This window comes from Aedes albopictus, chromosome 2, assembly GCF_035046485.1.
Source record: "Aedes albopictus strain Foshan chromosome 2, AalbF5, whole genome shotgun sequence".
In the NCBI taxonomy this organism is placed as follows: domain Eukaryota; kingdom Metazoa; phylum Arthropoda; class Insecta; order Diptera; family Culicidae; genus Aedes; species Aedes albopictus.
The window spans coordinates 29,931,311-29,958,031 of record NC_085137.1 but is presented as its reverse complement, the minus strand read 5'-3'; the positions used below and the strand labels follow the sequence as shown (position 1 = coordinate 29,958,031).

General features: G+C 41.6%; 1 protein-coding gene across 2 annotated transcripts in view; it reads right to left on the bottom strand.

Moving 5' to 3' along the window:
* Positions 1 to 4,447, bottom strand: part of LOC109402239 (transcription factor hamlet) — a 384,793-nt gene extending 380,346 nt beyond the window's left edge. The window contains exon 1 of one of the 2 annotated variants that reach the window (XM_062849390.1): positions 3,258 to 4,447. In XM_062849390.1, coding sequence (XP_062705374.1) covers positions 3,258 to 3,294 — 37 coding nt within the window. In that variant the 5' untranslated portion in view covers positions 3,295 to 4,447. The remainder of the gene's footprint in view (positions 1 to 3,257) is intronic. The other variant, XM_062849389.1, reaches the window with a different exon arrangement.
* Between the last annotated feature and the right edge of the window lie 22,274 nt (positions 4,448 to 26,721).

The window sequence follows — 26,721 nt, the reverse complement described above, 5'->3', positions numbered from 1 at the left end:
GAAAATACGACTCGATACAATCGGCAAAGACCCACGCGATGAAATAAGGACTACGATTGGAAACTTGGAACATGGAATTGCAAGTCACTAGGTTTTGCAGGATGTGAAGGATAATCTACGACGAACTACATCCCCGCAACTTCGACATCGTGGCGTTGCAGGAACTTTGTTGGACTGGACAGAAAGTGTGTAAAAGCGGGCATCGAGCGGCTACCTTCTACCAAAGCTGTGGCACCACCAATGAACTGGGAACAGGATTCATAGTGTTGGGCAAGATGCGACAACGTGTGATCGGGTGGCAGCCGATCAACGCAAGGATGTGCATGTTGAGAGTTAAGGTCCGTTTCTTCAACTACAGCATCATTAACGTCCACTGCCCACACGAAGGGATGACGAGAAAGAAGCGTTCTACGCGCAGCTAGAGCAAACATACGATGGTTGCTCGCCGCGTGACGTGAAAATCGTTGTCGGCGACATGAACGCGCAGGTAGGAAGGGAGGAAATGTACAGACCGGTAATCGGGCGAAACAGCCTGCACGCCGTATCGAATGATAACGGCCAGCGATGCGTAAACTTTGCAGCCTCCCGTGGTATGGTAGTCCGAAGCACCTTCCCCCGCAAAGACATCCACAAAGCCACCTGGAGATCACCCGACCATCAAACAGAAAACCAAATCGACCATGTTCTAATCGACGGTAAATTCTTCTCGGATATAACCAACGTCCGCACATACCGCAGTGCGAATATAGATTCGGATCACTACTTAGTCGCTGTATGCATGCGCTCAAAACTTTCGACAGTTATCACCACGCATCGAAGTCGAACGCCGCGGCTCAACATCGAGCAACTTCGTAACGTAGAGGTGGCTCAAGACTACGCGCAGCAGTTAGCAGTGGCCCTACCAACGGAAGAGCAGCTTGGCGCAGCTACACTTGAAGATGGCTGGAGGGACATCCGATCTGCCATAGGTAGTACCTCGGCTACAGCACTAGGCTTCGCGACTCCGAATCACAGAAACGACTGGTACGATGGCAAACGTGAACAGTTGAAAAACGAGAAGAATTTAGCATGGGCGAGAATGCTGCAACATCGTACGAGAGCGAATGAGGTACGTTACAAACAGGCGCGGAACAGGCAGAACTCAGTCTTCCGGATGAAGAAGCGCCAGCAGGAAGAACGAGATCGCGAAGCGATTGAAGAGCTGTACCGCGCTAAGGACACACGAAAGTTCTACGAGAAGCTGAACCGCTCGCGCAGAGGCTTTGTGCCACAAGCCGACATGTGCCGAGATAATCACGGGAATATTCTCACGAGCGAGCGTGAGGTGGTCGAGAGGTGGCGGCAGCATTACGATGAGCACCTCAATGGCGACGTTGCAAGTACCGAAGGTGGCGTGGTAACAGATCTAGGAGTATGTGCACAGGACGAAAGACTTCCGGCCCCTGACCTTCAAGAGATTGAGAAGGAGGTTGGCCGGTTGAAAAACAACAAAGCCGCTGGAGCAGATCAACTACCAAGCGAGCTTCTAAAATATGGTGGAGAAGCACTAGTGAGAGCACTACACTGGGTCATTACCAAGATTTGGGAGGAGGAAGTATTACCGGAGGAATGGATGGAAGGTATCGTGTGTCCCATCTACAAAAAGGGCGACAAGTTGGATTGCGGGAACTACCGCGCGATCACACTACTGAGCGCTGCCTACAAGATACTCTCTCAAATTTTATGCCGCCGTCTATCACCGATTGCAAGAGAGTTCGTGGGGCAATATTAGGCTGGATTTATGGGTGAACGCGCTACAACGGACCAGATGTTCGCCATCCGCCAGGTGTTGCAGAAATGCCGCGAATACAACGTGCCCACACATCACTTGTTCATCGATTTCAAATCGGCGTATGATACAATGGATCGAGAACAGCTATGGCAGATTATGCACGAATACGGATTCCCGGATAAACTGATACGGTTGATCAAAGCGACGATGGATCGAGTGATGTGCGTAGTTCGAGTATCAGGGACACTCTTGAGTCCCTTCGAATCTCGCAGAGGGTTACGGCAAGGTGATGGTCTTTCGTGCCTGCTGTTCAACATTGCTTTGGAGGGTGTAATACGAAGAGCGGGGATAAACACGAGTGGGACGATTTTCACGAAGTCCGTTCAGCTGCTTGGTTTCGCCGATGATATTGATATTATTGCTCGTAAATTTGAGACGATGGCGGAAACGTACATCCGACTAAAGAGTGAAGCCAGGCGAATCGGATTAGTCATTAATGTGTCGAAGACAAAGTACATGATGGCAAAGGGCTCCAGGGAGGAATCACCGCGTCCGCCACCCCAAATTCATATCGACGGTGATGAAATCGAGGCGGTTGAAGAATTCGTGTACTTGGGCTCACTGGTGACCGACGACAATAACACCAGCAGAGAAATTCAGAGGCGCATTGTGGCAGGAAATCGTGCTTACTTTGGACCCCGCAGAACTCTACGATCGAATAAAGTTCGCCGTAACACGAAGTTAACCATCTACAAAACGTTGATTAGACCGGTCGTCCTGGGCACGAAACATGGACCCTACGTGCAGAGGACCAACGCGCCCTTGGAGTTTTCGAACGGAAGGTGTTGCGTACCATCTACGGCGGAGTGCAGATGGAAGACGGGACTTCGAGAAGGCGAATGAACCACGAGCTGCATCAGCTGCTGAGAGAACCAACCATCGTCCATACCGCGAAAATCGGGAGGCTACGGTGGGCGGGTCACGTCATCAGGATGTCGGATAGCAACCCGACTAAAATGGTTCTCGAGAGTAATCCGACCGGTACAAGAAGACGTGGAGCGCAGCGAGCTAGGTGGGTCGACCAAGTGGAGGACGATCTGCGGACCCTACGCAGAGTGCGGAACTGGAGACAAACAGCCATGGACCGAGTGGAATGGAGGCGGCTACTATGTACAGCAGAGGCCACCCCGGCCTTAGCCTGACCGCATCATCATCATCATCGTGTGGCAGGCACGAAGATACTCTATGCCCAAGGAAGTCAAGGAAATTTCCTTTACGAAAAGATCCTGGACCGACCGGGAATCGAACCCGTCACCCTCAGCATGGTCATACTGAATACCCGTGCGTTTACCGCCTCGGCTATATGGGCCCGAGCACCTAATCCTATAGCAACCAAAAGTGGATCGTTAGCAGGAAAATTGTGAGAACCCCTGCTACGTACACTTTGACCATATGAAACGAACCGATAGAAATATGTACCACTTACCTTGAGCAAACCGCCTTGCGACGGATTTGGACCGCATTCTCGAGGGCACCAGTTTAACGGAATGTTCGATCCAACAACTCACAAGCGCAAATGTTTCCAATTGTTCACACCTGTTTTTACCCTAGTTTCAATTTATGCAAAGTTGCTTCCACAAAACACTTCTCTGCAATCCATGTATTCACTGCACCTAGCTACGTTTACTCCACATCAACACCCAATTCCACCCCCAGCTTCCCATCTGGCATTCCCATAATCCACAAGTACACGAACAACATCCCGTGATTCTGATCAACACACCATCTCGCTCAGCAATCCTGTTCTAATCCCGAACACCGGTGTCGGAAAAATCACCCCACTGTCAAACACCCACGAGCGAACAACCGCACTGATAACGAACGACTAACTGACACAACCTGCTACATCCACGGCAAAACACAAGGCGCGAAGCCCGCGATAGTTTTCCATTTACCCACCGAACGAACCCGTGTCGTGCCTAGCCATGAGACTAATTTGCTCCGGATTGACCAAAACACTATCAACCACAACAGCGCACCGCGGCGTGTCCACGTCGAAGAGGCGATAGTTTTTCTCCTACATTCACGTGCCTTGGCCAGACATGTAGCCAGACTGCCTACACACGAGGCAAGGATCGGATATTCGCACCAAAAGGATTCCAACCAAATCAAACACCAGCACTGCCAGTCAGACCACCCCCGAGAGGGCACACTTTGTGTTGGTCGTGTTAAACCGCGGAACAAACTGAGCCGCGACTATCCGCGTGAAACTATGAGGGCCCTCCGGCTGTCTGCAGCCCATCCGAGTGGTGGAGGCAACCTGGCGCGGTGGGTCCGTCCGTGTGTCTCCGTACGCGCCGGGTGGCCACCGAGCGAAAAACGTTCCTGAAAGCAAATATTTTTCACCTAGTTTTGTTCGTCTTTTTCGTCCGCCACTAGTCCATCTCATCCCCCATGCTCGAGATTCTCTTTGCGCGGTGCGCTCATTGAGAATAGAATAATTACTGTAATTTATATAAAAACACAAATTCACTTCAACGGAGCGGCGGCGGCGACGACGATGGCCGCGGATTCGCGCGAATGTTCTCTCGTTCTACCAACCAACCATTGCTGCACTCTCGCTCTCGTGGTTTCCACACACACAGGACATGAGACAAACTCGCGCACAAACTACCCACATTCAGCCGAGTGCCCGAGGACATGTTCGGTTGGGTTGGAAAAACAACACACGGCCGGTGTCAGAGCACACAGCAGCGGAAGAAAAAAGAGAGGAAAAACTAAACCCCCCACACGAAGCATTGCCACCCAGTTGAGAGGGTGGCCGGTCGGTTGGTCAGTTGGTACTTAGAACTAACCACGCGAGTTATATCTGTCAATGCGATAGTGAAGTGAAAACTGAGCGATGGGGGTCAACGAGGCGCGTAAAGGCTGTTGCGCTAAACACGATTGTGGGTTTAAGTAATTTAGCATACTTTACGCATGTAAAAGATCGTAAACTTACTTTATGAACTGTTAGGTTACAAACAAGTTATGCACTGAACCACTTTATGAATAACTCGATGAGGTGTGCTTCATGGTATTCAAAATAAAATATAGACGTAACGGAAAATACACGGAAAACAGCAAATAACGGGTTTGATGCCCGATTTGTCCCAGAATTTTTTTCCTAATCCTTGATATCCACAAACTGAAGTAAATCGATGAGAGACTTCGCTTAGATCGTCCATTATTATTATCCACTAGAAATAGCTGTGAATGTCCTTTATTGGTACGTTCTATACTTGAACCCGCGGCTATAGTTTGATGTCCGTCGTCTCAAACGTGGAATAATAGAATCGAGTCTGTGCAGCGTAAGTTTATAAGGTTTGCACTGCGTCTCTTACCGTGGGACAACCCAATGAACCTTCCGCCTTATCAAAATCGGCGAGTAAACCAATGCAATGGACACGCTCGAAAAAAGAAGAAACATTATGAAGGCAATGTTTATAGCCATATTGTTAACAGGAGAAATCGATGCACCGAACATATTATGCCGAATTGACCTAAATGCTCCTCAAAGAACGTTACGAAATGTAAATTTTATTCGATCGGAGTTCCACCGCAGCGATTACGGCTTAAATGAGCCAATTAGGCAATGTGTGACGTTTTCAATGTTGATTACCATTTATTTGATTTTAATATCTCGACAAATATTTTTAAAAGTCGATTAATTACTTCTGGTAATATATAGTAAATAAGGTTTTCATGTAGACATAATGTTGTCCGATGGAAGTAATACAAATACAAATAAAAATTTTCCCAAACTGCCCTCAGTTCCTCTCAATCGAGAAATTTTGAGCAATTGTCAAGCAGAAGTTGAAGAAGAGTGGAGAGGTGGTTCGGGATGCAATGGATGGTGGAAGAAAATGGCCACTAAAGTAAATCAACGGGCTGTCCAGACATGATTAGCAGTATTCAAAGAAAGGTTCAAGATTTGAGCATGAGCATGAGCATAGATGACCGTACTATTCGTAGTTGCTACTCCGTGATTGACCAGAACAATCGAAGTTGCACAAGGAACCAACAGACGGAGCTTGGGAGTAGCTTACCGTCCTCAATGTGCATCTTCGAGAATTCCAAACTTTATTAGGTCAATAACGGCGCCGGCCACGTCCTTACGGTCATCGAGGAAGGAAAGGAATGTTATTATGACGTGCGTTGCTTACTAAAGACCGAGATCACCTCTGCGTCTCCACGTCTGTCATGGGAAGGACTTTTTGTTAGTGGGGAGGGGAAAGGGCGCATGATATGAGTTCACTTTGGTAAGTGGAGTGATTCATGCAACCCTATTAATATCAAACCACTTATTTTCATTTGGACTAAAACAAAACACATGCCGACATCGAAGATGACGAACCATTCAGATAGTTTTCGAAGTGCGAAAATTAACGAAAGAGAAAATAAAGTGATTTGAACCAACGTGGATTTGGAACTTGGGCCGACACTTGACGTGACGAACATTTCAATGTCTGTTGACTAAAATCGCAAAAAATGTTGTTTGTTGCATTTATCGTATCATAAATCGCCCCGTACGAAGATGAGCAGTCAAATAGACGACGACGACGACCGAATGAAAACGCGGCCTGTACACTTTGCCACCAAAAACTCACTAAATCGCCCCGTACGAAGATGAGCAGTCAAATAGACGACGACGACGACCGAATGAAAACGCGGCCTCCGAAGAAAGGTTCAAGATTTTATTAAAATCAAGACAGAATAATTTCAACGCCATTTTTCTTAGGAAGTGAAATAAATATCCTAAGTTCTGAGTGCAAAAGACTTTTTATTTTAATTACATATTTCCGAGATAGCTGTGATTTCTTGCGTCCAGATATTAAATGACTCATGCTTTAGAAGACGTGGGTTTTTTTTTAAGTATTTCTCAACGGATTCTTTAAGGATTTTTAACTAGGATCAAATTTCCTTTAGAATTTCTACCAAATAGTCCTTAAGAAATTTCTCCAAAGATTGGATAACCCTTTTCTTCAATAATCCTTTAAATTGTAAATGTAAGGTTGCAACCGGGAAAAATTTCAACAAGAGTATTTAAGACTGTGGAAATGATTTGGTCAAGGATTTCTCCAAATATTCATTCAAATTTTATTCAACAGTGAACATCCGTCGAAGACTTCTTAAGAAATTCTTGAAAAGAATGCTTCAAAAAATCCCTAAACATTATTTTCTTGAAATTTCATCATGGATTTTTAAAGATATTTATTTTACCGAAAAAATTACATTGGAATACTTTCGATGGAAGAATATTTCTTCTGCAATGTCTTCATATTTTTTTCACGGCGTCTTCCATGAGATTTTTCTATTAACTATTTGAAATTCCTCCAATAACGTCATCAATTATTCCTCCAGTGATTATCTGAAAATTTCGCCACCGATATTTGCTTGATTTTCTTCAAGATTTTTTTTGGGATTACTCCAAAGATTATCCTAGGCGCATTTCTCAGCATTTCCTAAGTAATTCTTGCAGCAATTCTTTAAAAATGCTTTTAGAAATTACTTTCAGTTTTTCAAGGAATTCTTCATAAAAATAGGAAATAAACAATTCCTCAAGGACACTTCTAAAATTTTGTTAATATTCCTTTTAGAATTCATCCATGGTTCCCTTCGAAAATTCCTAATAGGGTTTTCTTTTCCAAGAATTCCTCAAGGAGTTACTTTAAGAATTTTGTTAGAAATTCCATCAATAATTCCTTAAGGAATTGGAACGGAAAAAGGTTTTGCGGAACACTACAAATGCATTGTGCTTCCGATGGGTACCACAATGTAGACAACTGCTAGCTAATAGAACCCTACAAATGCGCATTTTATTTTTCGCATCGAGCCCCACATTTTGAAACTAGTGGGATACGAAAAATAAAATGGAACATTACAAATGTACAAAACACAAACATGCAACACATAACATAAATTGTGCCCAGTTATCTAAACAGATAACAAAGTCCAATGCGATAACGGATAACGAGATTTCATAATTATTCTTGGTCCATCAGTCATCCTAGAATTGTATTTTGTTTGGCAGTGCGCCTTTTAGTTCGCAGCATCTGTTGCGGCATTCATAGCTTGTTTTGGTCTAGGAATTTCTAATCCTAAGGGGCATCTCGATTCGGGTAACAACGCGTGTTTTGTACTGGATCGCTCCTGAAATGTTTGGAGCACTACAAATGTACATTACAATTCAGGGGCAGATAACATACAAAATAAACTGACAAAATGTTCACAACAATTTACAAACGTAACACACTCCATGCAGCAATCGAAGAATTTTCTATGAATTGCATTCTCCAATTCATGGAAAATTCTTAAAACTACTTTACAACGTATCAACTATATTACAAACGTAACACAACACCAGCAACAGCGGAAGAATTTTTCAAGAACCGAAATCGCGATTCTTGAAAAATTCTAAAACTCTCCTATTTACCATCCTTTCAAGTGGTCGGTTGATGGCAGCGATGATCATTTTATTTGGTGTCACCAGACTAACTAAATTACGTAAGCCAAACGCTTACCAGATAACTCAGCGAGTTAAATTGCCACCAGGCTAACTTAAACTAATAACGCCAGCGAATCCTAGCAAAGGGTATGATCCACTGGCGTAGCCACGGGATCTAAACCCCCCCCCGCCCAGAGCCAAAATTTCTGGAATAAATTTCCAGTATAAAACGCTTTGTGATGAAAAATTTTTTCGCTATTTTGAACCTATGGTTCAAATTCAGTGTATGTTTTAAGAAATGTGAGTGTCAAAGGGAATATTGAACATCGAAAACCCCTCCCAGAGCAAATTTCTGGCTACGCCACTGGTATGATCTAACGCCATTAACCAACGGCCAAAGAACTGCCATCAACCAAGCACTTGCCCTTTATCTATCTTTACTGTAACCGAAACCAGATGGATCAACAAAGAAACAATAAAAGACGAATTTCGCGCCAACCCTTCTATGGGGCTGGCAGCACCGTCTCAGAATCGAACGAAACTTTGTGGGCATAAACAATAGGTCTTTCTAAGCAACTTTGCATATTTTGTTTTTCGAAATTTTTCAAGAGTAACATTTGAAGAGGGCCAAATTTTTTTTCAAAGATTTTTTTCAAATCAATGTAACTCAAAAACAGGCTTGTTATTTGCTCCCACAATGTGCCTCAAATGAACGTATTTGCTCTCCTTATCTTTGTGCGTTCCTACCGAAGTCGTTTGTGCGGGAGCGATGCACAAAGAGAAAACGGGAGCGAGACAAAGAGAAACGTCGAGTCACTAGAATCAACACAAAGTGTAACTTTTTTGTGCCTCATTTTTGAGGAACCCGGTAAGTTGGTCGACAATTTCTATGGCGTTGTTCACACTATGACCTTGCCGGTCGGGTGGTATGACAGAATTGCACACCTAAATACTTGTAAACTTGTTAATGAATGATTTATTATCATAAACATAATTATGTTTGCTCCCGGCGTTCACAAAGTGCCTCAATTTTGAGGAAACGCACTTTTTTGTGCAACCAATCCACACGTTTTTCGGAGTCACAAGCTACAAGCAGGAAGATGAAACAAAACGGGAGAAAACGCTCTAGCTTTGAATGCGGGAGCGCGGAGCAGATTTTTTGTTCTCTCGTTTTGCTCTGAGGAGGATTCCATGCCTGCTCAAAAATGACAAGACCTACAAAAAAGTGTTGTATGGCGGACTATCGTGAAACTCCATGAAGTTTTTTAGAAAAATATCTAAAAAATACAAAATTAATTCCTACACTGAAAAATAGAGGTTTTAAAAATTTAAATCGATATTACAAAAAACCCTATGTTTTTATATCGATGATTTTTTTTCTGGAGAAAGGTATTTCAATTACCTACATTTTCTCCAAACAATGTTGCTGTGACATATTTAAGGGAAAAAAGTTTTTCTAACAAAAACTCTTTTCATGTCCACATTGAGTGAATGTTTTTAATCGTGTTTCGTGCCAACATGGCCATATATAGGTTCAGTAGCCTCTCATCAACCAATTAAACTTAATGGATGTTTAAAAAAATGTTGAAGAAGCAATTTTGCATAATCTAACATTTATCTAGACTACCAGAAAAGGGCGTATTAGGGTGGCCCACACTTATATGAAAAACATAAAATTCGAAAAATGACAAGTCTTACCTCCTGTATCGATTGTTTTGGACTCCCAGGAGCTACGTTCAGCATTTGAGCGAAAACGAGTTAGTCTAAGGGGTGATACACAAATTATGTCACGCTAAATACGACCTTTTTCAACCCCCCTCCCCTCTCCTCTATGTCACGCTTTTTATATGGGACCTCACCACTGTTTGTATGTATGGGTCGTCACGTTCTACAAAACCTCGCCCTCTCCCCTTCTAAAGCGTGACGTAATTTGTGCATGGCCCCTAATGGGGCGCTCAATGAGCTTGAAGTTTGTATGGGAAAACTTGGCCAAATGTATGCAGAAATCTTAAGCTTTTGATTTTTGCCGCTAGGTGGCGCTGTAAGCGCTCAATTAATAAACACATTGGTATTATTGTAGGTGACTATATGCCAAACAACTTTGTTGAAGACCCGTAAGTGATCCGTCAGTGAGGCGAAGCATTGGGATTTCATTATTGATATTCCTTTAACTGTATTGGAAAAACGACAATAATGTTTCACCTCACTTTACCTAGAGTATAAATTTTTAACAGGCTTCGGATAACTTTGCGGTCTTCGATAAAGTTGTTTGGCATATCGTCATCTACAAGAATAGCTAAGGTTTTTAAATATTTTTTTATTAATTGAACACTTGCAGCGTCACCTAGCGACAAAAATCAAAAGCTTAAGATTTCTGCATACATTTGGCCAAGTTTTCCCATACAAACTTCATGCTCGTTGAGCGCCCCATTAGGGGCCATGCACAAATTACGTCACGCTTTAGGAGGAGAGGGGGATTTTGCAGAACTTGACGACCCATACAAACAATCGTGAGGTCCCATACACAAAGCGTGACATAGAGGAGAGGGGGGTTGAAGAAGGTCGAATTTTGCGTGACATAATTTGTGTATCACCCCTTAGACTAAATCGATTTCGCTCAAATGCTGAACGTAGCTTCTGGGAATCCAAAACAACTGATGCAGGAGGTAAGGATAGGCATTTTTTTGAATTTTATGTTTTTCATATAAGTGTGGGTCACTTCAATACGTTCTTTTCAAATGTTAGTCTAGATAAATATTAGATTATGCAGAGTTGCTTTTTAAACAATTTTTTGAACTTCCATTAAGTTTCATTGGTTGATGAGAGGCTGCTGAACTTATATATGGCCATGTTGGCACGAAACACGATGAAAAATATTCACTCAATGTAGACATGAAAAAAGTTTTTGTTAGAAAAACTTTTTTCCCTTAAATATGTCACAGCAACATTGTTTGGAGAAAATGTACGTAATTGAAATACCTTTCTCCAGAAAAAAAAAATCATCGATTTAAAAACATAGGGTTTTTTGTAATATCGATTTAAATTTTTAAAACCTCTATTTTTCAGTGTAGGAATTAATTTTGTATTTTTTAGATATTTTCCTAAAAAACTTCATGGAACTTTACGATAGTCCGCCATACAACACTTTTTTGTAGGTCTTGTCATTTTTGAGTTACATCGATTTGAAAAAAATCTATGAAAAAAAAATTAGGCCCTCTTCAAATGTTACTCTTGAAAAATGTCGAAAAACAAAATATGCAAAGTTGCTTAGAAAGACCTATTGTTTATGCCCACAAAGTTTCGTTCGATTCTTAAAGGGTGCTGCCAACCCTTGGTCGAGTTGGCGCGAAATTTGTCCAATATCTCTGCTCGGAGTGGATGGATGCGAATGAATTTTTGACACAAACTGCAAAAATCTCTATAGCTTCAGATAAGGAGGGTGTCATTCGCCGCACGATGCTGGAAATCGATGTATTGAGCTCGTTTTGCCCCGTGCTCTCTTTTTCACACCTTTTTGAGAAAATCCTCATCTATTCCCGACTGGCGTGCAAAATAAATGACTTATTTAACTCGTATTTGTGTAGAAACTTCCATTGTATCGGAAATTTGACATAAGATTGATCCTTCTCTTGTCGATTGCATTCCACTCCGGGCGGAGATGCATGTAAAAATTTTAAAAAAAATAGGGGACATCGGGGTTATTTGAAGATATTTCCATTTTTAAGGCCGTGCGGTGAGCCAAACCACCTCCATTCGATACTACGGAAGTTTTAACACAAACACGAATCAAATAAGTCATTTATTTTGCACTCCAGGATTTTTCCAAAAAGGTGAAAAAGAGAGAGAGTGGGATAAAACGGGCCCGATACAGATTTCCAGCATCGTGCGGCGAATGACCCCCTGCTTTTCTGAAACTGTAGAGTTTTTTGCAGTTTGTGTCAAAATTTCATTCAAATCCATCCACTCCGAGCAGAGATATTGAATTTATTCACGTTTTATATAGTTTATTGCATTGCTAACTGGACTGCGACAAAGTGCGGAATCTCAAATAAAAGTGCGATATTGCATCAAATCGTTTCGTTGTCTTCACCGCACTTATTCATCACGAGCTAATGAATAAGTGCGGTGAAGACACCGGAACGATCTGACGCAAAATCGCACTTTTATTTGAGATTTCGCACATCATCGTCGCACTTATAACTGCGCAATGCGCAATACCTATTTTTTCCCATTGTGCGTTGGTAGGGCCACTGCTAACTGCTGCGCGTAGTCTTGAGCCACTTCTACGTTACGCAGCTGCTCGATGTTGAGCCGCGGCGTTCGACTTCGATGCGTGGTGATAACTGTCGAAAGTTTTGAGCGCATGCATACAGCGACTAAGTAGTGATCCGAATCTATATTCGCACTGCGGTATGTGCGGACGTTGGTTATATCTGAGAAGAATTTACCGTCGATTAGAACGTGGTCGATTTGGTTTTCTGTTCGATGGTCGGGTGATCTCCAGGTGGCTTTGTGGATATCTTTGCGGGGGAAGAAGGTGCTTCGGACTACCATACCACGAGAGGCTGCAAAGTTTACGCATCGCTGGCCGTTATCATTCGATACATTTCCTCCCTTCCTACCTGCGCGTTCATGTCGCCGACAACGATTTTCACGTCACGCGGCGAGCAACCATCGTATGTTTGCTCTAACTGCGCGTAGAACGCTTCTTTCTCGTCATCGGGTCTCCCTTCGTGTGGGCAGTGGACGTTGATGATGCTGTAGTTGAAGAAACGGCCCTTAACTCTCAACATGCACATCCTTGCGTTGATCGGCTGCCACCCGATCACACGTTGTCGCATCTTGCCCAACACTATAAATCCTGTTCCCAGTTCATTGTTGGTGCCATAGCTTTGGTAGAAGGTAGCCGCTCGATGCTCGCTTTTCCACACTTTCTGTCCAGTCTGTACGATTGATAGTTTAGTAGATAAAGGGTTTCAAAGATAAGCTCAACTTTAAAAACTTGAAATGTGATTAACTCACTTAGCAGTGATTTCCGACTGTATGTTCCTTGGGTACTTTTTCATAAAGCCCAGTTTCGTGTTCAAAAGGAATCACTCAAGAAATTTCTGATATAATCCATAAATTCCTTTACGAAATTGCAGAAGAAATTTAGGGAGAAATCCTAACAGATCTTGAGAAAATTTAAACATTTTTTATCAAACTGGTATTACGAATTCAAAGTTTGTCCGTTATTTACGCAAAATATATTCCATACATTTTTCAGAAATAAGGTCACAAATTCACATTCTTCAGTCATCTTAAATGTCTTAAATCTAATAGAATTTCTTCCTTGATTTTTCGTTAAAAACTGTAGAATTTCCATTTATACTTGTTAACTTATTTATATTTGTTTACTTAATCGATTATTTTGGGCTCATGCGCCATCAGGCATAACGAGGCCGAATCCAATTATATTTTTTATTTACATTTTCATATTTGTGACCATATTTTCTATGTTGATTTTGGGGAACCATAAAACTTCCGGTGTGATCGATGTTAGGGGAAACCGTAGTATTCTAAGAAAGGTTGGCACTTGAAAGCATGGTGTAGCGAATTGCTACTAGTAACAAACTGTAACGATTACCATTGATCGGTTGACACCAGCAAAAATATGTCCTCACAACGCTGTGGCCCTGGGCTTCCACATTTGTAGATCCGGCCCTGGCTTCGTAATATTTGAATGAACTGGTAGCTGGTAGTGCATGAAGTATTGACTGATATTGGTAAAGTATTAACGCTTATATGGAGTTCGATCGTCTTAGGTGGCATTCATTATCTAGCATCAAAGGTATCGAAACCCCGGTAAGGTAGCATGCTGGACTTTTCAATTACCATGAAAAATAAAGAAAAAAAACGAACGATACTTTTGGACGTTCCCTTACTCTACAGAAAATATAGATTAAAACGATTTTCGTTGTAATTCTCGTGTTCTTTATTCGGTTAAATGTTTCTTTAGCGCATTTAAAATTTCTATTCTTTGTCTTTATTCATCAGCTCATCGACTGCTCTCTCTAATTTGGTCGTCAGACCGGCTGCTGCTTCTGCGCCTTCCACCGCCATTTCTCTCTTCAGGTGTACCCGGAGGACGATTGGCACGGCTCTGCGATATATCGTGGACTTCCGCACCACCGCTCCCATGCATCTGCAGCTGGTGGCTGCTATGGTTCAGATCTTCGGCTGCCATCACCTGCAGCAGACGCTCGATCGCATCCAGCTGCTCGGTGTCCAAGTCGATCCGACGCAGTTGACTTTTCTTCAGCTGAACCAGCATCAGGTGCAGGGATTCCAAGTTCTTGACCAGCTCTTCCATGGACGCTGCGAGAGTTGATGGATCGGAATTGGGGGGCATCGGGGTTGATGCCGCCGTTGGAGCAATGGTAGAGGAAGGAGCTTCGAAGGGACTTTTGGGAGTTATGCTGGCCAGCACGAAAGAGTTCTCCAGCGGTTCCGGGGGTACCAATTGAGATGGGTCAGCTTGAGTGGAAACAAGCCCTCCATTGGAACACATGGCAACGACTATTTCCTGAAAGTATTGTAGCACCATTCGGATATCTTCCGAGTACTGACTGTTCCGGCTTCGGTGGGATTCGATCAGCTTGATGGCCCAAATCAGCTGATCCGGTGTCATTTTGCCGATGTCCTTTCGCTCGTTGCAGATGCTTTTCCAGGCAACCCCGAGGGTATGGTCCACCAGTTGGTGGTACTCGGGCAATCGGATGGAGGCAAGTTCGTTCAGTTCCCTTCCGGTGCCATCTGCCTGCACCGATGCCGACAGGCAAGGGCAATTGAACTGGTACGGAGTAAGGTCCCACTCGCGGATGTTGGAGGAGGCAGTTTCGAAGGACTCCATACTGGTGGACGGGGATGGCGGTGTGAGCTGAATTTCCGGCACGGGATCCATTTTTGAAGCTGATTGGAATTTGGATTTCAATTTTGAAGAGCTTGCAAAACGGCGTCGAGATTGAATGAAGCAGACGTCAAAAGCCTTACTAGACGTGAGGATACAAGCAAGCCATGACACGCTAGGAATTTGTGTACCGTAAAATAGGATTACTTCAGAATGCTCGAAAAAAACTCTTGACTCAGGAAAACCTAAAAATAGTGGAAGAGTCTTGAAATATTATCTGATGATTTTGGCGGAATTGCGCATTGAGTTTCGTAAGAATTTGTTTTAAATCTGGAATTTCTGGTGTAAAACGATAAAACTGTTTAAAAACAATCATGAGATATGCTTTTAGAGATACGCGGAAGTATTATTGATTCTTAATGGAAATAGTAGTTTACGCAACAAGGTGCAGAATGACGATTTTTACAGCACGAGTCGTACATTTATCCAACGAGGCTTGCCGAGTTGGATAATTACGACGAGTGCTGTAAAAATCGAGTTCTGCACCGAGTTGCGTACAACGTTTTTTCAAGTTCATAAATTACCGCTTGAACAAATTTTTTCATCAAACTGCATACTGATGCTCATAGCCATGTTTGAGAAAATCTGATCATAGCACAGTGTTTTATTTTGCCTATTTCGTGCGCTTTTTTAATAACATTTCAACCGATGATTTTAGCGACATAGTTTCTTCGGAGAAGTTTCTACATTAGACAAGGCGCATCTTTTGACATAAAGAATTGAATGATCAATCCACCTATAAGTGAGATGAAACAAATATTTTTTCAAAAAATGCAGATAGACGTTTGATGTCTTCGGCAAAGTTATGCAAAATGCAATTTTGAACAACTTTGTCAAGGACGTCATAATGCTGGACCTTATACTTTACGAGATATATTGCGTTGTATGTGCATGACCCCTAGAAATCATATATTTCATCATAACTTTTTAACGGGATTTTTTAGATTTTTTGCGTCTTCTACGAAGTTGTTTGGAATGTAAAAATACATGTTTTTGCGCAACATCAAAAAACGCTAGCTTTTGAAATAACAAAGTTATTTACAAACTACTGATTTTTGTAGGGTAACTTTGAACTCGTATTACTATTTTCGGCGCAAAATGGCGCAGAGAACAGTTTCGAATAATGAAACAACTACATTTCTACTATATGAAAATGGGTTAAACTTTTGTATGCAAGTGTATTCTTTATGTGTCATGGTAAATATACAATTAATTATCAAATATTGAAATTACTTAATAACTTCTTAATTTAAAGAGATAGAATGTCGCAATGTTCAGCAAAATTGTGTATTTTTGTATGCTCAACAATTTTCTAAAACATGGAAAATTATAGAAAATCTTGGTAAAAAGCTATGATTATTTTAACGAATTATAAATAAAAACATATTTAAAAATCGCTCAGAAATTGATTTTTATTATAACTTTTAATCCATAATTTTAACATTATTTGCGTGTTCTGCAAAGTTGTTGAGCATATAAAAATAGACAATTTTGCTGAACATTGTGACATTCTATCTTGTTAAATGAAGAAGTTATTAAACAATTTCAATATTTGATAATTGTTTGTTTAATACCATAACACATAAAGAATACACTTGAATACAAAAGTTTAGGTCATTTTGATATAGTAGAAATATAGTTGTTTCATTATTCAAAACTGTTCTCTGCGCCATTTTGCGCCGAAAAAAGTTACACAAATTCAAAGTTACCCTATAAAAATCAGCAATTTGTAAATAACTTTGTTATTTCAAAAGCTAGCGTTTTTCGGTGTTCAGCAAAAACATTTTTACATTCCAAATAACTTTGTAGAAGACGCAAAAAATCTAAAAAATCCCGTTAAAAAGTTATGATGAAATATATGATTTCTAGGGGTCATGCACACACAACGCAATATATCTCGTAAAGTATGAGATTCAGCATTATGGCGTCCTTGATAAAGTTGTTCAAAATTGCATTTTGCACAATTTTGCCGAAGACATCAAACTTCTATCTGCATTTTTTGAAAAAATATTTTTTTCATCTCACTTATAGGTGGATTGATCATTCAACTCTTTATGTCAAAAGATGCGCCTTGTATAATGTAGAAACTTCTCCGAAGAAACTATATCGCTAAAATCATCGGTTGAAACGTTATTTAAAAAGCGCACGAAATCGGCAAAATAAAACACTGTGCATAGCAGATTATACTGTGCAGTTGTCACAATTTTTCAAAACTGCATCCAGAAAGCATCAAGAAGTTGATCAAAACTGAAAACAGTGCTGTAATGGTTCATTACGCAACGCAAATCAGTGCTGTAATGAACCATTACAGCACTGTTAATTTGGTGTAGGAAAGTAGGCCTTTTCCTGTCAGATTTGCATGAGGTAAAACAGCCTATTACGATGAGAAATTGCAAAAAAATATTAGCAAGCTCTAGTGCTGCAGGAGGTAAAAATAGCAAAAATAAATTCTGTGCGAAAATTCTGGAAAATTGTGGAATTACTACAAAATCATGCATACTAAGTGAGTTATTTTTAACTTGATTTGGTAAAGTTCTTAATCTTTAAGTTTTTTAGAACAATTTTCACTTTAAATTAAACCATTTTTAATGAATTTGTGAGTTGGTGATATGTGCATCATGTTATTTTAAGACCGCAAATGTTTTAACATTGGAAAGGGTCCCGCCCAACGATATTAAGGATCTACGGTTTTAAAGCTTCAATTGGGTTAAAGCACTAGACTTCGTCACTGTTTTAGTCTTCGCACAAATTCCATTTTTTATGTATGAAGTGGCGAAGATTAGAGCAGAATTTTAGGGGGGCGGAGTCTAGTGTTTTTACCCTAATTCAAATATGATTGAATGATTTTTTACCATAGTTCGACATCCATCCGAAACTCATCAGGCACTCCTCCATAACAAAGGTAGGATGTATATATTTCGCTTGGGTTGATCCTGATGCATAAGTACCTGACGACCATTTTCAAGTCGTCTAATAAAATATCGTGATTTCCATTATGTGAATGATGATGATGGTGGCAATTCCCATGACTTAGCACGGCACCCGATCCCTCACTGATGGCTGGACGAAGACAGACTGTTGAATTTACCTAAGCATCTCAAGTGTTTCCCATTAATTCACGTACGATAAACTTGGAAGGGGTTTGATTCAATTTTTACGAGTTTCTGAAGCATTATTTGAAATTTTATTACTGTTGTGTTGCTGTCGGTGGAAAGCGAGAATTGTTCGCTAAGTCGCTAAGAAGATATTTCTTTTTATTGACGAAATTGGAAATATTCACTAACAATTATTCCTAACTGTAAAAAAAACAAACACCAGGGCATATCGAATATTCATGCGATTATTTAGCAGTACATGAAGCAGTCAGTGGTGGTAACATTCAAACCATAACCACTTGAAATCGGTCATAAAATGTAGTCGTTCGCACTTACCGTACAGCTCGACAGTGTTAAGTGTGCTGCATACCAAACCTGAACCTCAAGTTTGACCACATAAATGCATCATAAGCAACCCACACACGATGTAGTCCTCGGTTTAGGTGGTCGATCAAATGGTTGTCGTGGTGGTTGGTAGAGCCTGTGTAGTGAGTGGAGTGCCTAATGACTTCCTCTCAGGCAGGCGAGCTGGGTTGTTGCAGCAATAATCATTCACAGGTGGTGAAATAAAGAGCATCTCACCTCACATACTTTCTTAGATGAATGGAATGAATGAGCTGAGCATTGCAAATTTTTGAGGTTCGCAACATTATAAAAATGCAAAGTTGTCGAAACAACTCGATGTTTTCAAAGTGTTATTTTCTCTGTCGTTCACATGTTAAAAATTCGAACGAATGTAGATAAAGTAAATTGCAATAGAGTAGAGTACAGTGCACTTCATTTTAGTAATGTAAACTTATTGTTATGATGGTTTACATCATATATCCCGTAAAATTGTGTTATATGTCATGTAAAGAGTAGAGTAGAGTAGAGTAGAGTAGAGTAGAATAGAGTAGAGTAGAGTAGAGTAGAGTAGAGTAGAGTAGAGTAGAGTAGAGTAGAGTAGAGTAGAGTAGAGTAGAGTAGAGTAGAGTAGAGTAGAGTAGAGTAGAGTAGAGTAGAGTAGAGTAGAGTAGAGTAGAGTAGAGTAGAGTAGAGTAGAGTAGAGTAGAGTAGAGTAGAGTAGAGTAGAGTAGAGTAGAGTAGAGTAGAGTAGAGTAGAGTAGAGTAGAGTAGAGTAGAGTAGAGTAGAGTAGAGTAGAGTAGAGTAGAGTAGAGTAGAGTAGAGTAGAGTAGAGTAGAGTAGAGTAGAGTAGAGTAGAGTAGAGTAGAGTAGAGTAGAGTAGAGTAGAGTAGAGTAGAGTAGAGTAGAGTAGAGTAGAGTAGAGTAGAGTAGAGTAGAGTAGAGTAGAGTAGAGTAGAGTAGAGTAGAGTAGAGTAGAGTAGAGTAGAGTAGAGTAGAGTAGAGTAGAGTAGAGTAGAGTAGAGTAGAGTAGAGTAGAGTAGAGTAGAGTAGAGTAGAGTAGAGTAGAGTAGAGTAGAGTAGAGTAGAGTAGAGTAGAGTAGAGTAGAGTAGAGTAGAGTAGAGTAGAGTAGAGTAGAGTAGAGTAGAGTAGAGTAGAGTAGAGTAGAGTAGAGTAGAGTAGAGTAGAGTAGAGTAGAGTAGAGTAGAGTAGAGTAGAGTAGAGTAGAGTAGAGTAGAGTAGAGTAGAGTAGAGTAGAGTAGAGTAGAGTAGAGTAGAGTAGAGTAGAGTAGAGTAGAGTAGAGTAGAGTAGAGTAGAGTAGAGTAGAGTAGAGTAGAGTAGAGTAGAGTAGAGTAGAGTAGAGTAGAGTAGAGTAGAGTAGAGTAGAGTAGAGTAGAGTAGAGTAGAGTAGAGTAGAGTAGAGTAGAGTAGAGTAGAGTAGAGTAGAGTAGAGTAGAGTAGAGTAGAGTAGAGTAGAGTAGAGTAGAGTAGAGTAGAGTAGAGTAGAGTAGAGTAGAGTAGAGTAGAGTAGAGTAGAGTAGAGTAGAGTAGAGTAGAGTAGAGTAGAGTAGAGTAGAGTAGAGTAGAGTAGAGTAGAGTAGAGTAGAGTAGAGTAGAGTAGAGTAGAGTAGAGTAGAGTAGAGTAGAGTAGAGTAGAGTAGAGTAGAGTAGAGTAGAGTAGAGTAGAGTAGAGTAGAGTAGAGTAGAGTAGAGTAGAGTAGAGTAGAGTAGAGTAGAGTAGAGTAGAGTAGAGTAGAGTAGAGTAGAGTAGAGTAGAGTAGAGTAGAGTAGAGTAGAGTAGAGTAGAGTAGAGTAGAGTAGAGTAGAGTAGAGTAGAGTAGAGTAGAGTAGAGTAGAGTAGAGTAGAGTAGAGTAGAGTAGAGTAGAGGTTTCTGCATTTCACAAGTTTATTAACTTCAAGTGATTAAAATGTGAATTCAACAATAACCGCAGACCCAGAGAAAGACCCAAATCCCAGAATCAAAAACACGGCAATGAACTTACAGAGAAACAAAGCTTATTTTAGTGACTGTAAACCTAAACCATTAAAAGTTCTTCAAAGATCTATAAACCTTGCAAGACACTCCAATATTTTTTGTGGAAATTCTTCCAGCACTCACGTACAAATTATTTGTGAAATCCTCAAGAAAAACCTTGAATGTTTTACTATTTGGAAATTCATGGAGAAGTTTCTGAGTGTGTTCTCGAAAAACTCTTTTCAAATTTTTTTGTGGAATTACTTTTTTTTGCAAACAATTTTTTTTTTGAATAAAAAACTATAGTAGGATATTTTTGACCTTTCAAAAATTAGGTTGATGCAAATAATGTATGCAATTAAAAATGATTCTTTTTCACTCATTTCAATGGAATTGTTTAACAATCCAGTATCATATTTGAAAATATATAAAACATTTTCTATTTGCACTACAATTTTTATAGCGATATATGTTTTCATTGTGAAGTTATGGTAAAACATGTGAAACAGTATTGAAAAAATAAATATTTTAAGCCATGATTGTCTACTAACGTGATAAAATACATTGTGATGTACCTAGCTGCTCCGTTGAGATAAAATCGCTCAAAACTGTATAAACTACATCTTTACATAGTTGACGAATTTGTAGAAACAAGTGTGTGTGATTATCCGGACATACTGTGGACTGTTATTTAACTGTCACCATGAGACAGAATTTACTGTAAAAATAACGGTGCGGCCATCATGTGCAAATGTGTGAAAAATGCCTTTGTGGGCTAGGGTGCGGTCATCTGGACTCGCTAAAAACTAAGATGCGGTCATCCAAACTCACTGTGGACTGGTGTGTGGTATTCCGGACAGGCTGTGGACAAGGGTGCGTTCATCCGGACACTCTGTGGACTAAGGTGCGGTCGTCCTTGGGTTGACCGGACACGCTATGGACAAGGATAAGGATGCGGTCGTCCAGACTCTCTGTGGACAAGGGTGCAGTCATTCGAACACGCGGTGAACTATTTTCTCAACTGTAATCTCACATGCAAATAAGACCCGTATTTCTTTTTTAATTACGTCATTTGCGTGACCAATTTTCAGATAGGATGGTCAAAAAAATAAGGTTTTTTTTTTCGCAAAAATATCATGACTTTTGAAACAGTTGACCGATTTTATACTTCTTCATTTTTGTTTGAAAGCTATTGAATTCTAGTTTTCAAGAAAAATACGCTGAATAGGAAAAACTGTGTTGAAAAGTAAAAAACATGCAAATATATTAGTTTTTACACGTTTTATTGATCTCGGGACCAAAAGGGTACCCTGGTTTTATGTTTTTATCAGAAAATTCAGGAAATTTGGCGTAACATATCAAAAACTCAAAGATGTATGATCCGGATAAGCAAGATATGGATGCGTCCCAGACCATTTCATGGAACAGTTTATGAATTCTGGAATTTCCTAATGCCAAATTTTACGAAAAAGAGAGATCATTCGACAGTTCATGGATCAAAATGGTTGCATTATGGGTATCTGGTTTACTCCAATAGAATATTGAAAAGCCATCAAAGCATCACTTGGCCATTTTTCATGGATCATTCGTTTATAAAAATTTCGTACCGGTCAGATCTGACCTCGCGATGCTTATCGCATTCCCATAAGACAATAAGACATGTGCGATAGCAGCCACACCCAGAAACATTTGTGAGGGGCAGGGTCATGAGAAATTTTCTACAATTATTATAATTATTATCTTTTGCTGTCGCAGCTGTGGTTCGATACAGACGGATTGTGCTCTTTGCTCAGATAGTTTTTTTGTCTACAGTTTGCGCTGCTAGGCATTGGATATCGTTTATCGGTTTGCTTTGTTTGCCGGTCGATCATATCGTCGTTCGTTGGTGGTGTGGCAACAAAAATGATTGAAATGAACGAAATGTTCGTTAATACGGTGCAGTTTCGCTTCCCGCCGGGTAGCCCACGGCCATCCTGGGTGGAAATTGCGAATTTCCTGAAGACGCTGGACACGGATTTGCTGCAGATGGAAACTGCATATAAAACAGCACATGATCGTTCATTGTTCGTGAAGTTCGTGTCGCGGGATGCCATGGAGGAATCATTGCGGAAGAACACAGAGCAAAGAAGATTTGTTTTTTCAGTTGGGCAATCAATAGAAGTGCGGATGTGTATCGCAGGCGTCAATATGCGATACATTCGTGTATTTGATTTGCCGCCGGAGATTACGGATGAAAGTTTGTCTTTGGAGCTGGAAAAGTTTGGGAAAGTACAACGCGTGATCCGAGAAAGATTCCCCACGGGACTTGGCCTCGATCATATGCATACTGGAGTCCGAGGAGTGTTCATGGAGGTCGAAACAAGAATCCCGTCATGGATCGACGTTTCCAACCGGAAAGGGAGAATATACAGGTCGGACTCGATTATCCGGGGGTTCAATTACCCGGGGGCCCGATTATCCGGGGCTCGATTATCCGGGAAAAATGGCTCGATTATCCGGGGAAAAGTATGTTTTTGCTTTGTTTACAAATTTTTAGATTACAATATGTCAACAAATGTGATAAACATCAAATACAACACCTGTAAGTAGGATTTAGCCTATTTAAAAATTGTTTTTATTTTTTCACATTTTTCAGCTAAAATTTCATTTTTAAAAAACATGGTTGTAATAATACTAGACGTTGAGTTTAGGTACTACAACGTTATGTATGTCAGCTTCTATGTTTAACGAACAGTTTTTGATTGAAGAACATCAAAAATAAAAGAAAAAAAACGTGGCTCGATTATCCGGGTGATTCGATTATCCGGGGTGAAATAATTTTGGAGTCACCCGGATAATCGAGTCCGACCTGTATTATGAAGGATTGAAGGAGACGTGTTTCTCATGTCAAGCGGAAGGGCACCGGAGGGACTCTTGCCCTCAACGAAACCCGGACAAGAAGAAGGAGAAGCCTTCGTATGCTGGAATTGTGTCTGGCGCGGCAGTAGTGGAGCTTATTTTGCAAGAAACGGTACAGGACGAAATAATTGAAGTTTTGGAAGAAGAAATTATCGTCGAAAATGCGGACCGAATGAAACCAAATCTAATGCGATGAATCGGAAGGTAGACAAAACCCCATCGAAAGACGAGGTCAGCGAGAGTCAGGATTCATCGGCGGACGATAGGGTGGCTCAGCGACGGGCTCGATTCGCAGCTTCTGGTGGTGGTTCAAGCTCCGGCTCCGTACCGCGACCAAAGAAGAAATGCACCCGAATGCAGTTTTATTGATGTAATCTTTTGAATATTTTTGTATCTATTCGATAAGATATCGGCTCCGTAAAGTTTTTAGTTAAACGATCGAGCCAATAAATAAACTATTTGGCAAAAAAAAAAAAATTATTATCTTTATTACAATTCTATGAAAACACTTTCTTGTTCAGTCATTCCCATATATTTCGAAATAACTCCAGCGCCAGTATCTCATTCATGCTTGAAATCATCATATAGAAATATCAATTTTAATTGCGAGAATTGATTCATCTGTATCAGTTCCAATAAGTACATATCGTGAATCAGTAGCTACAAAATGAAATGAAAATAACAATATCCCCATTTGCCCCAATCCGCTGCCGCTGTAAAGCGAACGAGAATAAAATAATTAACGAAATCCATTGTAAATCTAAATCACAAAACTTCATCTTCAGAGCATGTAGCAATTCCGGACAAAGAGCACACACAATTCCGGCGAGCGAGAGCTATTTACTTTTATCACAAAATCAATAATTCATTCCATTTCGCCTGTGATTCTTTTTTCCTCCTCGGAGCGCTCGGGTAGTTGGGGCATTCCGGGAAACTGGGGCTGCCACCCGTCGGTCGTACTAGAACGAACCCATCTTTCCTCAGTCAGTCAGTCAGTCGGTAGTCATTGAGTGTACATAGAGCGTGGATCCCAGCTCACAGCTCCACCAAACAAACGGACGCAATGTAAAAAGAGATGCAAGATAGCCCCCGACACCGGAAAGAGACAGCAGGGACATGAACTGTATACACACGACGACATCCATGGCTCATCCGGATGGGCTACCGAACCCCCACACCAGACTCAGCACCCACCACCCCCTCAAATGTTCTTTCGATCTGGTCGATGCCACACTACCAAACGAACGCCAGAACGACGCAGAATCGAAGTCCCCCAAAGAGATAAGACTAGATTGTCGCTGGCCCGGGGATTCCTACTGGCAGAAATGGAAAAAGAATGATACACAATATCCAATAGGAGGATCCCAAATGCGCTCGTATTCACTCTCCTGCTCGCGTTCACCGGTATCTGTGTATTTGTGTGCCGTCGCCACACGCTCGCCCACCCAACCGAATCCCCCACAGAAAAAAAAAGTCCTCCCAGCCAGGACAATGCGAACCAAATGATACCAACGATGATATGTATTAGATTTTACAACAGTTGTGGTGAAAACGCGAGCAAAAAATAAATCAAAAGCCAAAAGGGCAGTCGAGTGCAATTTTGTACTTGTAGCATTTTCCGGCTCCCCTGCAGCGCTGACTCCCCGCTGGCTTCCGTTTCCTACCGACTCCACACCAACCGTTCGCCCGTCCGGAAGTCAGATATGTAGTTAAAAATGTGTGAGCGCATCCAACTGTCCCATCAGCAGACGTGCTGTGCTCATCCACCACGACACGAAGCCGACCCGACGGCGAAACTTACGTCTGTGCTAGCTTCCGACGACCCCCAGCAGGCATGCGCGTTATCAGTCTCGACCACGGTGGTCAACGCCCACTCTTTGATCCCCAATGCGATTGCGACTGTGTGAGTGCATGCGAGAGAACTCTGCTCTCTTCAGCTACTCTTTCTCTCCCTTTAGCTCAGTGTGTTGGTATTCATCGAATTTCCACACCACCCACTGGCCGCTGGAGCCACCGACCGCCACAGCAGAACAAAGCAAACAACCAAACCAAGGGGGACAACACGGTGACAGAGATTTAAAACCACTGCTCACTCTCTGCCTCTCCCACTCTCCCCGCGCACGTGGACCCTCCACAATCGACGAATTTTACGAGATTGATTGAAATGTGATCGCTTTCCCCAACCCCCTTCTGGAACTGAAACGCACGCGGAATGCAACGAAAATTATCAGGAAAATCAATAATCTTGAAGTAGGTGTAGGGAATAGGCAGATGATGAAACGTGCACACACCCAGTCCAACGAGTAGGTATTGATTGCTCTTCAGGTGACGGTGATGACGACGACGACGACGACGACCGCTATGGCGAGCACAAATTAAACCAGGAACGTGTAGGTATAGCTCTCAAAGGTAGGTATGTAGCTGTGTCGTGGTCGAGCCTTCACCTCGAACGATTGCCGCGCCAAGCCGACCAAAGAACGGAATTAAAGTGATTTAAATTTTCCGGAAAAACGCACCGGCAGCAACAGCTAACGTCGTGGCCGGCGTCGTCGTAGGCGACGAATGCCGCTTGTTGAATGTTGGTGGAACAGCTCTTAAAGTAGGATGATTTAGATCTTAAGTGTAAAGTAGGTTGACCATTACTGTTACAGTTTTATGATAAATTGAAATGGCTAGGTTGTTGCTTGAATCATTTTTATGCAATTCAGTACAAATTATAATTTCTATTTTATATAACTCATTCCAATATAATAATGACCCCCTTTTCCGTACCGGTTCATTATGCAACTGAAATGAGTTGCATAATGTTCATTAACTGTGCACTATGGTCCTCCGGAAAGAAGGGGGTTGGTGTCAGGCCCTACGAGCCAGCCGTAAAAAACCATTGTAGCGGAAAATCAGCAACAGAATAATACGAACCGAGACCAACGGCAACGACCCCAGCGAACAAAAAGGACTTGCGATTGGAAACTCGGTACATGGAACTGCCGATCTCTCAACTTCATTGGGAGCACCCACATACTCGCCGATCTGCTAAAGGACCGCGGGTTTGGCATCGTAGCGCTACAGGAGGTGTGTTGGACAGGATCCACGGTGCGAACGTTTAGAGGTTATCACACCTTTTTCCAGAGCTGCGGCAACACACGCGAGCTGGGAACAGCTTTCATAGTGATGGGAGATATGCAGAGACGCGTGATCGG